General features: G+C 45.1%; 1 protein-coding gene across 2 annotated transcripts in view; it reads left to right on the top strand.

The window, feature by feature from the left end:
* LOC126263016 (cytochrome P450 6k1-like) overlaps window positions 1-17,004 on the top strand; it is a 91,117-nt gene extending 74,113 nt beyond the window's left edge. For both annotated transcript variants that reach the window (XM_049959981.1, XM_049959980.1), the window contains exon 8: window positions 16,406-17,004. In XM_049959981.1, coding sequence (XP_049815938.1) covers window positions 16,406-16,578 — 173 coding nt within the window. In that variant the 3' untranslated portion in view covers window positions 16,579-17,004. The remainder of the gene's footprint in view (window positions 1-16,405) is intronic.
* The last annotated feature ends 764 nt before the right edge of the window (window positions 17,005-17,768 follow it).

Raw genomic sequence — 17,768 nt, 5'->3', positions numbered from 1 at the left:
ACGGTTTGGATGTACCGTGCACTATTCAGTGTCCCCTCGACGATCACCAGTGGTGTACGGCCAGTGTAGGAGATCGCTCCCCACACCATGATGCCGGGTGTTGGCCCTGTGTGCCTCGGTCGTATGCAGTCCTGATTGTGGCGCTCACCTGCACGGCGCCAAACACACATACGACCATCATTGGCACCAAGGCAGAAGCGACTCTCATCGCTGAAGACGACACGTCTCCATTCGTCCCTCCATTCACGCCTGTCGCGACACCACTGGAGGCGGGCTGCACGATGTTGGGGCGTGAGCGGAAGACGGCCTAACGGTGTGCGGGACCGTAGCCCAGCTTCATGGAGACGGTTCCGAATGGTCCTCGCCGATACCCCAGGAGCAACAGTGTCCCTAATTTGCTGGGAAGTGGCGGTGCGGTCCCCTACGGCACTGCGTAGCATCCTACGGTCTTGGCGTGCATCCGTGCGTCGCTGCGGTCCGGTCCCAGGTCGACGGGCACGTGCACCTTCCGCCGACCACTGGCGACAACATCGATGTACTGTGGAGACATCACGCCCCACGTGTTGAGCAATTCGGCGTTACGTCCACCCGGCCTCCCGCATGCCCACTATACGCCCTCGCTCAAAGTCCGTCAACTGCACATACGGTTCACGTCCACGCTGTCGCGGCATGCTACCAGTGTTAAAGACTGCGATGGAGCTCCGTATGCCACGGCAAACTGGCTGACACTGACGGCGGCGGTGCACAAATGCTGCGCAGCTAGCGCCATTCGACGGCCTACACCGCGGTTCCTGGTGTGTCCGCAGTGCCGTGCGTGTGATCATTGCTTGTACAGCCCTCTCGCAGTGTCCGGAGCAAGTATGGTGGGTCTGACACACCGGTGTCAATGTATTCTTTTTTCCATTTTCAGGAGTGTATATCACACAACTGGTTCGGCTGTCACTTGTGTCGAAGTATGTGCGAGAGGGGGAAGTGGGTCTTTCGTCGACAGGACCCACATTGCTGTGTTAGAAGTCAGGGGCTGCCTCCTGATATCGCGTCGGACCTCCTTTTGCCCGGCGAAGTGCAGCAACACGACATGGTATGAATTCAACCAATCGTTGTAAAGCCACTGAAGAATTATTGAGCAATGTTGCCTCTATACTCGTCCATAATTGCGAAAACGTTGCCAGTGCAGGATTTCGTGCGAGAACTGACCTCTCCATTAGGTCCTATAAATGTTCGATGGGATTCATGTTGGGCGACCTGAATGACCGAACCATTCGCTCGAATTGTCTAGAATGTTCTTCAGACCACTCACGAACAGTTGTACCCTAGTTACATGGTGCAATGTCATCTATAAAAATCCCATCTTTCTGTGGTAACATGAAGTCCATGAATAGCTGAAAATGGTCCCCAAGTACCCGAACATAACCATTTCAGGTCAATGATCGATTCAATTCGACAAGAGGATCCAGTCAATTTCCATGTAAACACAGCACACAAGATTATGCAGCCACCACCAGCTTGCATTGTGCCTTGTCGAGAGCTTGGATCTATGGCTTCTTGGAGTCTGCACCACATACAAACGCTACCATCAACTCTTAATAACTGTAAGAGGGACTAATCTAACCAGGCCATGACACACATTGATTTGTGCTGTTATTTGGTTGTCTATTAACACTGACAACTCTACACAAACACCGCTGCTCGCGATCGTTAAGTGAAGGCCATTCGCCACTGTCTTTTCCGTGGTGGAAGATAACGCCTGGAATTTAGTATGCTCGGCACACACTTGAAATTGTGGCTCTCGGAATACCGAATACCCCAACGATTTGCGACATAAAATGTCCCATGCATTTAGCTCAAACTGCTGCTCCGCATTCAGAGTCTTTTAATTCCCATCGTGTGGCCACAATCAAGCGTAAACCTCGTCACGTGAATCACATGAGTACTCCACCAATACACTGATCTCTTGTATCTTGTGTATACGATTCCACCACCATATGTGTATGCGTATATCGCTAAGCCATGACTTTTGTCACCTCAGAGTACTCTCGGCTTTTCGTTGCCCTACTGTGTTCGTCTGACCTGCAGATAAGCAAATATCCCAGGAAACAGTAGATGGGGGTACTTTTAAGAGGGTCAGACACATCATGCTGATTATTGAATATTGTGATAAACTAAAACACGTCTACGTTGGAAAATTAGAGTGCGCTAGGCTTTCTACACCCCCGTTGCGGAACTCACATAACATATCCATCTACGTCATGTTGCTCGCTGCCATCTGCTGGTTTTTTGTGCAAACCTTTGTAAGTCTACCAGTCTTAATAATCTACTGCATCTCCCAGATCTGTGGTTCTTTTTACGGGCCCAGAATAGCCTGTCTGAACTAGCTTCAACTACTTCTTCTAACGTACTGACTTACATGGTGCATCCTATTGCTTTGAGTCAGTGTTCACCATAATGACACCAACTTCTATGTAGATACGTTTAGAACAGGGGTCTCCAAACTACGGCCCGCGGGCCGAAACCGGCCCGCGAGGACCGGCAAGCTGGCCCGCGTTAGCTGGCCGGGCATCCCCGGTATCCGGCCCGCCAAATACACTCCTGGAAATTGAAATAAGAACACCGTGAATTCATTGTCCCAGGAAGGGGAAACTTTATTGACACATTCCTGGGGTCAGATACATCACATGATCACACTGACAGAACCACAGGCACATAGACACAGGCAACAGAGCATGCACAATGTCGGCACTAGTACAGTGTATATCCACCTTTCGCAGCAATGCAGGCTGCTATTCTCCCATGGAGACGATCGTGGAGATGCTGGATGTAGTCCTGTGGAACGGCTTGCCATGCCATTTCCACCAGGCGCCTCAGTTGGACCAGCGTTCGTGCTGGACGTGCAGACCGCGTGAGACGACGCTTCATCCAGTCCCAAACATGCTCAATGGGGGACAGATCCGGAGATCTTGCTGGCCAGGGTAGTTGACTTACACCTTCTAGAGCACGTTGGGTGGCACCGGTTACATGCGGACGTGCATTGTCCTGTTGGAACAGCAAGTTCCCTTGCCGGTCTAGGGATGGTAGAACGATGGGTTCGATGACGGTTTGGAAGTACCGTGCACTATTCAGTGTCCCCTCGACGATCACCAGTGGTGTACGGCCAGTGTAGGAGATCGCTCCCCACACCATGATGCCGGGTGTTGGCCCTGTGTGCCTCGGTCGTATGCAGTCCTGATTGTGGCGCTCACCTGCACGGCGCCAAACACGCATACGACCATCATTGGCACCAAGGCAGAAGCGACTCTCATCGCTGAAGACGACACGTCTCCATTCGTCCCTCCATTCACGCCTGTCGCGACACCACTGGAGGCGGGCTGCACGATGTTGGGGCGTGAGCGGAAGACGGCCTAACGGTGTGCGGGACCGTAGCCCAGCTTCATGGAGACGGTTGCGAATGGTCCTCGCCGATACCCCAGGAGCAACAGTGTCCCTAATTTGCTGGGAAATGGCGGTGCGGTCCCCTACGGCACTGCGTAGGATCTTACGGTCTTGGCGTGCATCCGTGCGTCGCTGCGGTCCGGTCCCAGGTCGACGGGGACGTGCACCTTCCGCCGACCACTGGCGACAACATCGATGTACTGTGGAGACCTCACGCCCCACGTGTTGAGCAATTCGGCGGTACGTCCACCCGGCCTCCCGCATGCCCACTATACGCCCTCGCTCAAAGTCCGTCAACTGCACATACGGTTCACGTCCACGCTGTCGCGGCATGCTACCAGTGTTAAAGACTGCGATGGAGCTCTGTATGCCACGGCAAACTGGCTGACACTGACGGCGGCGGTGCACGAATGCTGCGCAGCTAGCGCCATTCGACGGCCAACACCGCGGTTCCTGGTGTGTCCGCTGTGCCGTGCGTGTGATCATTGCTTGTACAGCCCTCTCGCAGTGTCCGGAGCAAGTATGTTGGGTCTGACACACCGGTGTCAATGTGTTCTTTTTTCCATTTCCAGGAGTGTATTTGAGTTGCTACCTGCACTGGCAACAATTGCGTTTCGAGGCCTATCGCGACCAGTACACCGCGACATTGTCGGAGCTCTATCTTTACAAAGCGGAAGGTCATGGTTAAACTTGTGGCTATCCACAATAAACAGACAGACCATTCTCCGTGCGATAGTGAAAAAAAAAAAAGAAAGAACGGATAACTGACTAGTTTGGCGAAAACATTTTAAATAAAAAAAATCTTTTCATTTTATTCTACTCACGAGTCTGGTGCAAGTCTTTCAAATGGACGTCACTACGGCGACTAGCCTTAGTCATCAATCATTATGGAAGATGCTTCTTAAGCGAGGTTTCACTTTCTTTTGATAACGTTGTAAAATACATACAGAATGTGCAGTGACATACTTTTTTGTCGGTGAAATTCGCCAGAATAAAATACGCCGGAATTTCGGTCAGATACGTCCACCAATCAAAATTATGTAATTACATAAAAATTGTAGTTCGTTTCAGTGCTAGCTATTCCCACAACCTTAGATTTTTGCGATTTCATCTTTCCTTTAGCCTTACATTACGGTGGTCATGGAGTGCTAGGGTGCTTTAATCCCACTAGGTAGATCTTGGCCCTTATGACTTCGTGCAGGAGTCAATGTGGCCCGCGGACTAAAAAGTTTGGAGACCCGTGGTTTAGAAAATGTAAGAACTGAATGCAGTATTTTTGTAGTGGATTACCTTCGACTGACACTATAACTGCATATCTGAATCTAATGTTTCACCACACGGTCCAGTCATACACTCCTGGAAATGGAAAAAAGAACACATTGACACCGGGGTGTCAGACCCACCATACTTGCTCCGGACACTGCGAGAGGGCTGTACAAGCAATGATCACACGCACGGCACAGCGGACACACCAGGACCAGCGGTGTTGGCCGTCGAATGGCGCTAGCTGCGCAGCATTTGTGCACCGCCGCCGTCAGTGTCAGCCAGTTTGCAGTGGCATACGGAGCTCCATCGCAGTCTTTAACACTGGTAGCGTGCCACGACAGCGTGGACGTGAACGGTATGTGCAGTTGACGGACTTTGAGCGAGGGCGTATAGTGGGCATGCGGGAGGCCGGGTGGACATACCGCCGAATTGCTCAACACGTGGGGCGTGAGGTCTCCACAGTACATCGATGTTGTCGCCAGTGGTCGGCGGAAGGTGCACGTCCCCGTCGACCTGGGACCGGACCGCAGCGACGCACGGATGCACGCCAAGACCGTAGGATCCTACGCAGTGCCGTAGGGGACCGCACCGCCACTTCCCAGCAAATTAGGGACACTGTTGCTCCTGGGGTATCGGCGAGGACCATTCGCAACCGTCTCCATGAAGCTGGGCTACGGTCCCGCACACCGTTAGGCCGTCTTCCGCTCACGCCCCAACATCGTGCAGCCCGCCTCCAGTGGTGTCGCGACAGGCGTGAATGGAGGGACGAATGGAGACGTGTCGTCTTCAGCGATGAGAGCCGCTTCTGCCTTGGTGCCAATGATGGTCGTATGCGTGTTTGGCGCCGTGCAGGTGAGCGCCACAATCAGGACTGCATACGACCGAGGCACACAGGGCCAACACCCGGCATCATGGTGTGGGGAGCGATCTCCTACACTGGCCGTACACCACTGGTGATCGTCGAGGGGACACTGAATAGTGCACGGTACATCCAAACCGTCATCGAACCCATCGGTCTACCATTCCTAGACCGGCAAGGGAACTTGCTGTTCCAACAGGACAATGCACGTCCGCATGTATCCCGTGCCACCCAACGTGCTCTAGAAGGTGTAAGTCAACTACCCTGGCCAGCAAGATCTCCGGATCTGTCCCCCATTGAGCATGTTTGGGACTGGATAAAGCGTCGTCTCACGCGGTCTGCACGTCCAGCACGAACGCTGGTCCAACTGAGGCGCCAGGTGGAAATGGCTTTGCAAGCCGTTCCACAGGACTACATCCAGCATGTCTACGATCGTCTCCATGGGAGAATAGGAGCCTGCATTGCTGCGAAAGGTGGATATACACTGTACTAGTGCCGACATTGTGCATGCTCTGTTGCCTGTGTCTATGTGCCTGTGGTTCTGTCAGTGTGATCATGTGATGTATCTGACCCCAGGAATGTGTCAATAAAGTTTCCCCTTCCTGGGACAATGAATTCACGGTGTTCTTATTTCAATTTCCAGGAGTGTATTAATGTGACCACTGCCTATGTTCGACGTCAGCATTTAATGACCACTCACAGACGGCAGGTAGCACCACTAGCAGCGGAGGGTATACGAAGCGTGACGGCGGGACGCGGAAAACAGTGCAGTCGTTGTCGTAATGCGGAAACGGGACGATTTATCAGCGGGGTCACTGGCTTCCGGGTCATAGGTGGATGTATTTGCGTAACAGATAAGTTTCTAAACTCTTCACGTGCCGTTGTCATTAGAGTGTACCGCGACTGGTAAAACGCCGCTATCTAAAACCGGCGCCGAGGCAACTTCGGTACACAACGAGCCATAGACGACAGGGGTGAGCGATGGCTGCAGACATGTGTATGAGCAAATAGGCGTGCGACTGCCGAGAAACAGACAGGCCAGATAAACCGAGGGTCTATCAATAGGGTTTCCCCAGAGACCATTCAGGGAACCTTTCTACATACGGGTCTTCCAGCAGGCGTCTTGTTCATGTACCCGCGCCGACTGCCGCTCATCGGCGACGCGGCTTGACATTTTCACGCCCATACCGCATGTGGACATCCACTGAGTGGCGAAAGGTGGCCTTTACAGATGGATCACGTTTTATACTCCATTGGACAGATCGGCGCTGGATCGTAGGAAGGATCCAGGCAGGAGAGAGCGTTGTTGTATGGAGAATGTTTAGGCGGCGCTCATTGGGTTATCTTCTCACTCTCGAAGGCACAGTGGATGAACACAAGGGTGCATCTATCCTTGGGAACCATGTTCACCCATACATGCAGTTTTTTTTTTTCTCCTCGGCATGGCGGCATCTACCAGCAGGAAAAGCAACATGCCATGTAGCTCACGGTGTACATGTTTGTTTCGAAGAGCACCAGTATGTGTTTACCGTACTCTCCTGGCCACCAAACTCCTCGGATTTAAACTCAGTCGAGAGTCTCTGGGACCTTATCGATCGGGGCTGTTCCCGCCCTGGATTCTAAGCCGAGAAACCTAGCGTAACTGGGCACAGGACTCGGCGTGACTCGGCATCCCTGTTGGCACCTTTCAGAACCTCACTGGCTCTCTTCCTGCACGTCTCTCAGTGGTCCACGGTGCAAAAAGCGGTTATTCTGACTTTTGACAGGTGGTCAAACGAATGTGACTGGAGGGTGTATTTCACCACTTTTAATCACTTACATAGAATACCGAAAACGATATTGCACAATGATTGATACTGTGTTTAGTACATAGACACAAGTGAGTCTGTGCTTTCTTCTTCTTTCTTCTTCGCGGATGGATCACTTAGGACCACGCATAATCTACATTTGTTGGCCTTCCTTTTCGCCCAGTATCCCTTCATAAACAACGAATGGGCTAGCTTTCGTTGCGTAGACCACATATGTCGGTTAGTTTTTCTCGCTTCTTCCTCAAAACCCCGTGTGTTTGTGATTTTTCTGATTTCATTTCTATCATGTAGATCTGGAGACCCTAATTCTCTCAGGTCTTTTTCCGTCTGTTTGTACCAGTTCGGTCTTGTAGTTTTGTTCTTTAAAAATGTATGGATTTTGAGCGTTAACCTGTTTTAGTCCATTCTTTCTAAATGCCTCATGAATTGGGTTCTTCTCATGCGGATTGTGTTTGCCATTTTGGAGATATTTTTATATATTTCTGTATTGGGTTTTGGATAATAAGTTCTTGCTCCTAGGATTTTCCTCATTATTTTACGTTCTTTCACTTCTAATTCCTCTTTTAGTGTTCTGTGTTGAAGGTTTAGTGTCTCAGATGCGTAGGGAGCTTCGGGTTTAATTACTGTTGTATAGTGTCGTATTTTGCAGTTCCACGAGAGACTCTTTTTGTTGTAAATGTTTTTTGTTAATTGAAACGCCGTCTCCATTTCCTGGACTCTTGATCAGACAGATTTCTTTTCATTACAATTTTCTGCAATCCAGTCACCTAAATATTTAAATTCTTTTACTCGAGAGATGTAGTTATTACCAATTTTGTGATCAGAAGGTGCATCTTTGATGTCACTCATAAATTTTGTTTTTTCAAATGAAATTTGTAATCCTATTTTTGCTGCCTGCTCTTGTGATAATTCTAGATGTTTCTGTGCATCGGTAATGTCTTGTGCGATCAGTGCCATGTCATCATCAAATGCTAAACAGTCTAATTCTATGCCCTTACGTCTTGGTCCCAGTCTGTGTGCTGGTGCACCTGCTTTTCTCCATTCTCTAACAACTTTTTCAAGAGCACAATTGAAGAGTACTGGTGACAGTTCATCCCCTTGTCGTACTCCTGTGTCTATTTCAAATTCTGTGCTCAATTCTCCCGTAAATTTTACTTTGGATTTGGTCTCCGTGAGTGTTTCTTTTATGATGTTTGTTGTCTTTTGATCTAGTCCAAATTCAGCTAATACTTCAAAAAGGGATTCTCGGTCTGTGCTTTGTTATTTCTTTTATTGATTTTTTATTTATTCACTCATTCAATCATTCATACCTCCTGGTCTGAGGATCCCATATTTAAGAATGAGAAACCTCAGGTATTCAATAGCAACAGACAGATACCTCACAAAAGCTTCATCAGTATGTTGTGCTAAAAATAGGCGATCACTATATTGCTTAATGCTATTCTTACTTACACCATCTAAATTCAGTCATACAAACTGGACAGAAAGATGCTACTTCAAAGTTCCGAGTACTTTGTCGCTTATACTAAATAACTATTGTAGAACAAAAGCAAACTGGTGCTTTTCATTTATTATTAAATAACTACTGTTTATCTCCAATTTGCAGCTTAACATTTAACTTAATAACTTAATCGTAGCTAACACTTGGTTCAAGAATCATGAAAGAAGGTTGTATACACGGAAGAAGCCTGGAGATACTGGAACGTTTCAGATTATATAATGGTAAGACAGAGATTCAGGAACCAGGTTTTAAATTGTAAGATATTTCCAGGGGAAGATGTGGACTCTGAACATAATCTATTGGTTATGAACTGTAGATTAAAACTGAAGAAACTGCAAAAAGGTGGGAATTTAAGAAGATGGGACCTGGATAAACTGACTAAACCAGAGTTTGTACAGACTTTCAGGGAGAGCATAAGGGAATGATTGACAAGAATGGGGGAAAGAAACACAGTAGAAGAAGAATGGGTAGCTTTGAGAGATGAATTAGTGAACGTACCAGAGGATCAAGTAGGTAAAAAGACGAGGGCTAATAGAAATCCTTGGGTAACAGAAGAGATATTGAATTTAATTTATGAAAGGAGAAAATATAAAAATGCAGTAAATGAATCAGGCAAAAAGGAATACAAACATCTAAAAAATGAGATTGAGAAGTGAAAAATGGCTAAGCAGGGACGGCTAGAGGACAAATATAAGGCTGTTGAGGCTTATCTCACCAGGGGTAAGATAGATACTGGCTACAGGAAAATTAAAGAGACCTTTGGAGAAAAGATAACCACTTTCATGAATATCAAGAGCTCAGATGGAAACCCAGTTCTAACCAAAGAAGGGAAAGCAGAAAGGTGGAAGGAGTATATACAGGGTCTATACAAGGGCGATGTACTTGAGGACAATGTTATGGAAATGGAAGAGGATGTGGATGAAGATGAAATGGGAGATATGATACTGCGTGGCCGGCTGGAGTGGCCGAGCGGTTCTAGGCGCTACAGCCTGGAACCGCGCGACCGCTACGGTAGCAAGTTCGAATCCTGCCTCGGGCATGGATGTGTGTGATGTCCTTAGGTTAATTAGGTTTAAGTAGTTCTAAGTTCTAGGGGACTGATGACCTCAGATGTTAAGACCCATAGTACTCGGACCCAACTGAACCATTTGATACTGCGTGAAGAGTTTTACAGAGCACTGAAAGACCTAAGTCGAAACAAGGCCCCGGGAGTAGACAACATTCCATTAGAACTACTGACAGCCTTGGGAGAGCCAGCCCTGACAAAACTCTACCATCTGGTGAGCAAGATGTATGACACAGGCGAAATACCCTCAGACTTCAAGAAGAATATAATAATTCCAATCCCAAAGTAAGCATTTGTTGACAGATGTGAAAATTACCGAACTATCAATTTAATAAGCCATGGTTGCAAAATATAACACGAATTCCTTGCAGAAGAATGGAAAAACTGGTAGAATCTGACCTCAGGGAAGATCAGTTTGGATTCCGTAGAAATGTTGGAACACGTGAGGCAATACTGACACTACAACCTATCTTACAACATAGATTAACGAAAGGCAAACCTATGTTTCTAACATTTGTAGACTTAGAGAAAGATTTTGACAATGCTGACTAGAATACTCTCATATACTGAAGGTGGCAGGATAGAAATACAGGGAGCAAAAGGCTATTTGCAATTTGTACAGTAACCAGATGGCAGTTAGAAAAGTAGAGGGGCATTAAAGGGAAGCAGTGGTTGGGAAGGAAGTGAGACAGAGTTGTAGCCTCTCCCCGATGTTATTCAATCTGTGTATTGAGCAAGCAGTAATGGAGACAAAAGAAAAATTCGGAGTAGGAATTAAAATCCATGGAGAAGAAATAAAAACTTTGAGGTTCGCCGATGACATTGTAATTCTGCCAGAGACAGCAAAGGACTTGGAAGAGCAGTTGAACGGAATGGACAGTGTCTTGAAAGGAGGGTATAAGATGAACATCAACAAAAGCAAAACGAGGATAATGGAATGTAGTCGAATTAAATCGGGTGATGCTGAGGGAATTAGATTAGGTAATGAGACACATAAAGTAGTAAATGAGTTTTGCTATTTGGGGAGCAAAATAACTGATGATGGTCGATGTAGAGAGGATATAAAATGAAGAAGTGTGAGGAAGTCGTTTCTGAAAGTATTTGTACGGAGTGTAGCCATGTATGGAAGTGAAACATGGACGATAAATACTTCGGACAAGAAGAGATTAGAAGTTTTCGAAATGTGATGCTACAGAAGAATGCTAAATATTAAATGAGTAGATCACATAACTAATTAGGAGGTATTGAATAGAATTGGGGAGAAGAGAAGTTTGTGGCACAACTTGACTAGAAGAAGGAATCGGTTGGTAGGACATGTTCTGAGACATCAAGGGATCACCAATTTAGTATTGGAGGGCAGCGTGGAGAGTAAAAATCGCAGAGGGAGATCAAGAGGTGAACACACGAAGCAGATTCAGAAGGATGTAAGTTGCAGTAGGTACTGGGAGATGAGGCAGCTTGTACAGGATAGAGTAGCATGGAGAGCTGCATCAAACCAGTCTTTGGCCTGAAGATCACAAAAACAACAACATTTAACTGATTATATATATATATATATATATATATATATATATATATATATATATATATATATATATATACTCCTGTGTTACTCTGTTCAAACCATGGTGAGGTGTACCAGTTATTAGGGTTTCTTCCCGTCCCGCGTATGGAGCGCGGGAAAAATGACTGTTTTAGTGCCCCTGTGCGTGCAATAACTATCTTGTCGATCCCTATGTTAGCGCGATACTTAGGGGAAACTTTGTTAATCGACTTTCTCGGAATATTTTACGTTTGTCTTCAAGAGGCTGCCAGCTTAGTTCCTCCAGTATCTCTGTGGCACTCTCCCACAGATTAAATGAACCTGTGACCATTCGTGCTGCCCTTCTGTGTATTAGTTCAATATCCCCTGTTAGTCCTATTTGACAAGGGTCGCACACACACCTTTGCAGTATTCTGCGATGAGTCGCAAGAGTGATTTGTGAACAATCTCCTTTGTAGACTGATTGCACTTCCCCGGGATTCTGACAATAAACCGAAGTCTACCGCTTGCTTTACCCACAACTGAACCTATGTGACCATTCCACTTCATATCTCTACGAAGTGCTACACTCAGGTATTTGTACGAGTTGCCTGATTCCAACAGCGACTGATTGATGTTATACTCATAGGATACTACGATTTTTTTAATTTTGTGAAGTGCACAATTTTACATTTCTGAACATTGAGAGCAAGTTGTCAGTCTTTGCACCACTTTGAAATCTTATCAAGATCTGACTGAGTATTTATGCAGCTTCTTTCAGATACTACTTTACTATAGATAACTGCATCATCTGCAAAACGCCTGATGTTACTATTAACATTGACTGCAGATTCATTAACATACAACGTGAACAGCAACGTTCCCAAACAATTCCCTGGGGCACACCTGAAGGTACTTCTACATCTGAAGATGACTCTCCGACCAAGATAACATTCTGCGTTCTCCATAGCAAAAAGTCTCAGTCCAGTCACAGATTTCACTTGATACACAATATGATGGTAATTTTGACAATATGCTTAGGTGTGGTGCTGAATCAAAGGCTTTTCGGAATCAAGAAACACTGCATCTACCTGATCGCCTTGATCCAGAGCTTTCAGTACATCTTGTGAAAAGAATCCGAGTTGGGTTTTACATGATATATGTTTTTAGAATCTATGCTTGTTGGCAATGAGGAGGTCATTCTGTTCCAAGATATCTCATTATATTTGAGCTCAGAATATGTTCTAAGATTATACAATGTAAACTTTCACGGCCGGTATTGTCTTCACTTAAAACTTCCGGGCTGATAGGCCGTAGTCGAAGTATAAAACTGTCTCCTAACGTTTCGTCTCCGACTGCGGGAGACATCTTCGGAGGTAAAGCGGCGAAGTGCGAAGAGGACTCGAGGAGGCGCTGATTATATAGGCAGTACAGAGGGCGCCACTGTCGATCACGTGGCGTCGGCTATGAGATTGTCTCTGGTAATGCCAACATTGAATGTCGTCTTGCAAACGTCCCCATCTGTTGACTCAGGGATCGAGACGTGGCTGCACGATCCGTTACAGCCATGCGGATAAGGTGCCTGCCATCTAGACTGCTAGTGATATGAGGCCGTAGCGCCGGTGGTGACACCTACAACGTGCTGACATGAGGAAAGTTTCCAGCCGATTTCTCATACACAAACAGCAGTTGACCGGCCTTGCCTGGTGAAACGTTGTTGTGATGCCTCGTGTAAGGAGGATAAATGCGTACGATCACGTTTCCGACTTTGATAAAGGTCGGATTGTAGCCTATCTCGATTGCGGTTTATCGTATCGACACATTGCCGCTCGCGTTGGTCGAGATCCAATGACTGTTATCAGAATATGGAATCGGTGGGTTCAGGAGGGTAATACGGAACGCCGTGCTGGATCCCAACGGCCTCGTATCACTAGCAGTCGAGATGACATGCATCTTATCCGCATGCCTGTAACGGATCGTGCAGCCACGTCTCGATCCCTGAGTCAACAGATGGGGACGTTTGCAAGACAACAACCATCTGCACGAACAGTTCGACGACGTTTTCAGCAGCATGGACTATCAGCTCGGAGACATGGCTGCGGTCACCCTTGATGTTGCATCACAGACAGGAGCGCTTGTGATGGTATACTCAACAACGAACCTGGGTGCACGAATGGCAAAATGTCATTTTTTTTCAGATGAATCCAGGTTCTGTTTACAGCATCATGATGGTCTCAGCCGTGTTTGGCGACATCGCGGTGAATGCACATTGGAAGCATGTATTCGTCATCGCCATACTGGCTTATCCCCCGGCGTGATGGTATGGGGTGCCGTTGGTTACACGTCTCGGTCACCTCTTGTTCGCATTGACGGCACTTTGAACAGTGGACGTTACATTTCAGATGTGTTACGACCCGTGGCTCGACACTTCATTCGATCCCTGCGAAACCCTACATTTCAGCAGGATAATGTACGACCGCATGTTGCAGGTCCTGTACGGGCCTTTCTGGATACAGAAAATGTTCGACTGCTGCCCTGGCCAGCACATTCTCCAGATCTCTCACCAATTGAAAACGTCTGGTCAATGGTGGTCGAGCTACTGGCTCGTCACAATACGCCAGTCACTACTCTTGATGAACTGTGGTATCGTGTTGCAGCTGCATGGGCAGCTGTACCTTTACACGCCATCCAAGCTCTGTTTGACTCAATGCGCAGGCGTATCAAGGCCATTATTACGGCCAGAGGTGGTTGTTCTGGGTACTGATTTCTCGGGATCTATGCACCCAAATTGCGTGAAAATGTAATCACATGTCAGTTCTATTATAATATATTTGTCCAATGCATACTCGTTTATCATCTACATTTCTTCTTGGTATAGCAATTTTAATGGCTAGTAGTGTATGTTCCTAATTTACTTTCAGATTCGTTGAATTTGCTTTCTGCTAGATGGCAGCTTCTTGAATACCTTTTCACCAGCTTACATTACTTTACAAAATCCTGGACCAGGGGGGCAAATTACATGCGAAAATTATTTTTGTAGCTTGTATTGTGATTGTGCAAATCACAGTTCAACTGAAACTATCATTTACTGGATAAACGCTTTATTTACTTTGAGTACATTATCCTAAAAGATAATTCCATAATGCATGAAATACCCAAAATAAGCCAACCCTCTTCTGTTTAGGTCAATACAATGATAGATGTTTCTGGGGGCAAAGTGATTTGTTTTCCATCTGGTGATTCCATTTTAAATTGTCAACCCGCTTTACTCCAAGAAATATTACGTAGGGTGTTTCATTTAGAGCATGATCATTAATGACAACTTCTAGTGGCAGCATGTCATTTTTACTTTTCTAAGCGAATAATGTGTGTGTTTGTCTGATTAAGACCTAAACCGTTAACTTTGAACTACTTGTAGGTATTTTCAGCTATCATCTGAGATGTGTTTGACAACAATGAGTTTGCACCATTAATTAATATACTTCTGTTTATTTACTGTGTTTGAACTTACTGTAAAGTCATTGGGAAATCATTTATGTAGTATAAGAATAAGATTGTGTCTACACCGATCCTTATATAGCTCCATATGTTACATTACGCCAACCTGAGAATATTTTGATGCCTGTAACACAGTCTGTCAATAAGACTCTCTACTTTCTATTATGAAGGTAACATTATCGATGCAAAACGTATAACAATTTAGTCTGCCAAGTAAAATTTTGTGGTCCACACAATCAAAGACTTTGGCAATGGTACATAGTATATCTACAGGATAGTTTTTCTTGCTTGATTCTACTAAGACTTCTTTCGTGTGGTTTTGTATTACTTTCTCTCTAATGAATCCTTTACAAAGGTGAAAGGCAATTATCAAGGTATGCCCCCTTAATTGCATTAGCAGTCTGGCATAGACCACTTCCTCAGACTCTTTTGAAAGTATTGTAAAGGGTGAAATAAGTCTATGGTTGGAGGTGGTTTGATTATCTCCAGTTTTATGGATTGCTGATAGTATAACTCATCGTTGTGTATCGTGAAATATCCCCTGGATCACCCTGAACACAATGATTAAGTCATTGTTTACATTTCTGCTATGTGAAACTCTTCGTCTGTAATTTGTACCTAACTGGTCACTGCTTTTTTTATTGTTAACATTTAACCCTATGTTTTTTAGGTAATTCATTGCATCTTACTGGGTCTAAAAGCAAACTGTCAATGGCTGCTGCACTATTTTCTTTGTTCCTCCTGCTGAATTTCAGTACGGCACATAATCCAAAGCTGGGAATCAACAGTTCAAGGTGTTCCCCACCAGTACTATCTGACATAAAATGGACAACATACCTCCAGAAACAATGACAGCTCCAGAGTGAATCTTCCACTCCGCAGCGGAACGTGCCACGTATTGAAACTTTCTGGCAGATTAGAACAATGTATGAGATCGGTAGTCGAACCTAGAATCTTGCCGGGCAGTACTTTTAGCGAGTGAGCTGTCCACCTACAACTCACAACACTCCATCACAGCTTCAGTACTACCAGCATCGTTCTCCTACTTTCCTGGACAGCGCAATGGGAGCCGGCACGGTAGCTCAGCGTGTTCGGTCAGAGAAGTAGCTGGTCTCTGTAATATTAAAAAAAAACTGTGTGAAGGGATCAATAACGAACTTCAACGGATGTCATGTGATGTCCGCTATGATCAAATATTACGAACTATAAATAACAAAATGCAAAAAAAAAGTGGGTAACGGCATTGCCCGCAAATGGTAAGGGTCTGAGTTCAACACCCGATCCGACATATGACTTCAATCTTTCAGGAAGTTGTGATGACTACCCATTTCTCAAAACATCTTTAATTCTAGAGGAAAAAAATGACAGAGCCATTTTTCTACATTAACATATTATTATTATTATTTTAAGGTTGAGTAAGAAGTACACTCTTTTGTTTTACTGATTTTTGTTCCAGGTATGCGGTTTGGACTGCTCCAGACCAAAGTCGGCCTTACGAACGTACTCGCAAACTTCAGCGTAGTGCCATGTGAGAAGGCAGTTCGCCACTTGTCCTTCGAACCCAGATCAGTCATCCTGAAACCAAAAAGCGGTATCCAACTCAGACTCAAGAAGAGAAACAAAGTGTAGTGCTTCTCATCTATCATTGGATATCTTATAAAAGACAATGCCTTTAATTTATCATATTCGCACATTCTATGAAACAAAACAAAAATTACCTGATTGAGTGCTTATTTTCATGTAGTCTGTATCAATAACTTGCTGGTAATAATGTCTCTGACGCCCTAACTCAATGAGCAGGACCCATTTACCATGACTTTCGTAGCATATTGTTCCTGTATGACACTAGAAATAAGTATGTAATGTTGTTGCATTAATTTGTTCTGAAAGCGGTGCTGATATTCAAGACCATAAAAGTGAGTTAAAAGCTGTGAGCTATCTGAGGAAGTTAACGATGCATTACTGAGCAACTGTTTCACCAGGTATCCAGTCTAGCTTACCAAATTCCCAACCAGACTAACATTAATTATAATCTTTTAGTACTCATCTTACGATAACCGGTGATTATATATATATGTATAATATAAAGACAATTTAAATAAAAAGAAATAAATCAGTTTACATTTGGACATTTATTTTAACATAGATCATTGTTCCGTTAAAATTTCAGCATATCAAACTTGATTCATAACTAAACTGGTGCCTTATTTAGGATTGTGTAAATGTGAGTTTGTAATCTTACGGAACACATAAATAGGGAGCCAAGATTGGGAGACTACATACAACACTGCATTCATAAAATAACACACGAAGAACGTTGAAACATATGCAAGAGGAAGTTAACCACAACCAACCGATTAAATTTCCAGGCAAACAAGTTACGTTCGTAGCGCAATCCTGTCCGTCATGAAATTACCACACACTGGTATACTAAATTCATACTAACTCTCTGTGAAATCTTCCTGAAAAGAATAGCTGAGGGCTACTTTGATGCTTACACCACATGCTTCACGTGGTCAACTTGGTTTACACAAAGAGTGTAACTCCACAATAATTTTGATAATTAAAATAAATTAGATCGAAACGCAATTTACAAAAGGAAAACCTCGAACTGGTTACTATCGTCTTACTATTAACCTGATGGGTCAAACAACTGTATAAGCACGTGGTACTGGTCTCACAAAGTACAACCCACGTGGGTTGAACATAAAGCAAAATTGCTATATTGAAAAATATTGTCAAGACGAGACGTTATAATATCACGCCCATTCGCATTTAAGATTGATGATCTTAGTTAGAGTTACTGATCAACTTCCACT

This window comes from Schistocerca nitens, chromosome 6 (genome assembly GCF_023898315.1).
Source record: "Schistocerca nitens isolate TAMUIC-IGC-003100 chromosome 6, iqSchNite1.1, whole genome shotgun sequence".
Lineage (NCBI taxonomy): Eukaryota > Metazoa > Arthropoda > Insecta > Orthoptera > Acrididae > Schistocerca > Schistocerca nitens.
This window is presented reverse-complemented; position numbering and strand designations above follow the sequence as displayed.